Below are 952 nucleotides of genomic sequence, written 5' to 3'. Positions count from 1 at the left end.
CCAATCCCATCCCCACCCCAATCCCACCCCAATCCCAATCCCAATCCCACCCCATACTCACCACCTCGTCCTCCAGCTCATGGCTGACCTGATGCACCTCCTTGGCAGCCAGCAGGATCCTGCGGCGCTCCTTGAGGGGCTCGATCAGGCGGACGATGCGGGTGCCCACCGCGCTCTGCCGCTCGCCCACTGCCTCCGCACCGGGGGCCTCGGGGGGCAGCGCGGCCGCCTGCGCCTGCAGCTCGCCCACCTCCTTGCACCACTCCTCCACCTGCGTCTCCATCGTCTGCGGGCGGCAGCGGGACCGTGGGCACTGGGGACCCGCCGGCACCGCAGCACCGGCAGCTCCAGGCAGCCTCAGCCGTGACTCAGCACCTGGCGGGCTGCAGTGGGGCTGGGGGGGGGGCTGCAGGGGGTGCTGAGCTCGGTGCAGGGGTGCTGAGACCCTGCTGCAATGGGGCTGAGAGCTTGCTGCAATGCTGCTGAGACTGTGCTGCGAATGGTGCTGAGACCCTGCTGCAAAGATGCTGAGACCCTACTGCAATGGTGCTGAGCTCGGTGCAGTGGTGCTGAGCTCGGTGCAGCGGTGCTGAGCTCAGTGCACTGGTGCTAACTCAGTGCAATGGTGCTGAGCTCGGTGCAATGGTGCTGAGCTCGGTGCAGTGGTGCTGAGGCCGTGCTGCAATTGTACTGAGCTTGGTACAGGGGTGCTGAGCTTGCTGCAATTGTGCTGAGCTCGCTGCAGTGGTGTTAACTCGGTGCAGTGGTGCCGAGACCCTGCTGCAACGGGGCTGGGAGCTCAGCGCAATGGTGCTAAGCTTGGTGTGGGGGTGCTGAGCTCGGTGCAGTGGTGCTGAGCTCGGTGCAGTGGTGCTGGGCCCCCATTGCCACCGGTGCTGAACCCCAACTGCAACCCCCCCAAATCCCCCCCAGACCCTGCTCCAACCCCCAA

General features: G+C 66.0%; 1 protein-coding gene across 1 annotated transcript in view; it reads right to left on the bottom strand.

Annotated features, from left to right (window-relative positions):
* LOC118159625 (spectrin beta chain, non-erythrocytic 4-like) overlaps positions 1-704 on the bottom strand; it is an 8783-nt gene extending 8079 nt beyond the window's left edge. The window contains exon 1 of the mRNA XM_035314197.1: positions 62-704. Coding sequence (XP_035170088.1) covers positions 62-283 — 222 coding nt within the window. The 5' untranslated portion in view covers positions 284-704. The remainder of the gene's footprint in view (positions 1-61) is intronic.
* Positions 705-952: the final 248 nt, after the last annotated feature.

This window comes from Oxyura jamaicensis, unplaced genomic scaffold, assembly GCF_011077185.1.
Source record: "Oxyura jamaicensis isolate SHBP4307 breed ruddy duck unplaced genomic scaffold, BPBGC_Ojam_1.0 oxyUn_random_OJ71353, whole genome shotgun sequence".
Lineage (NCBI taxonomy): Eukaryota > Metazoa > Chordata > Aves > Anseriformes > Anatidae > Oxyura > Oxyura jamaicensis.
This window is presented reverse-complemented; position numbering and strand designations above follow the sequence as displayed.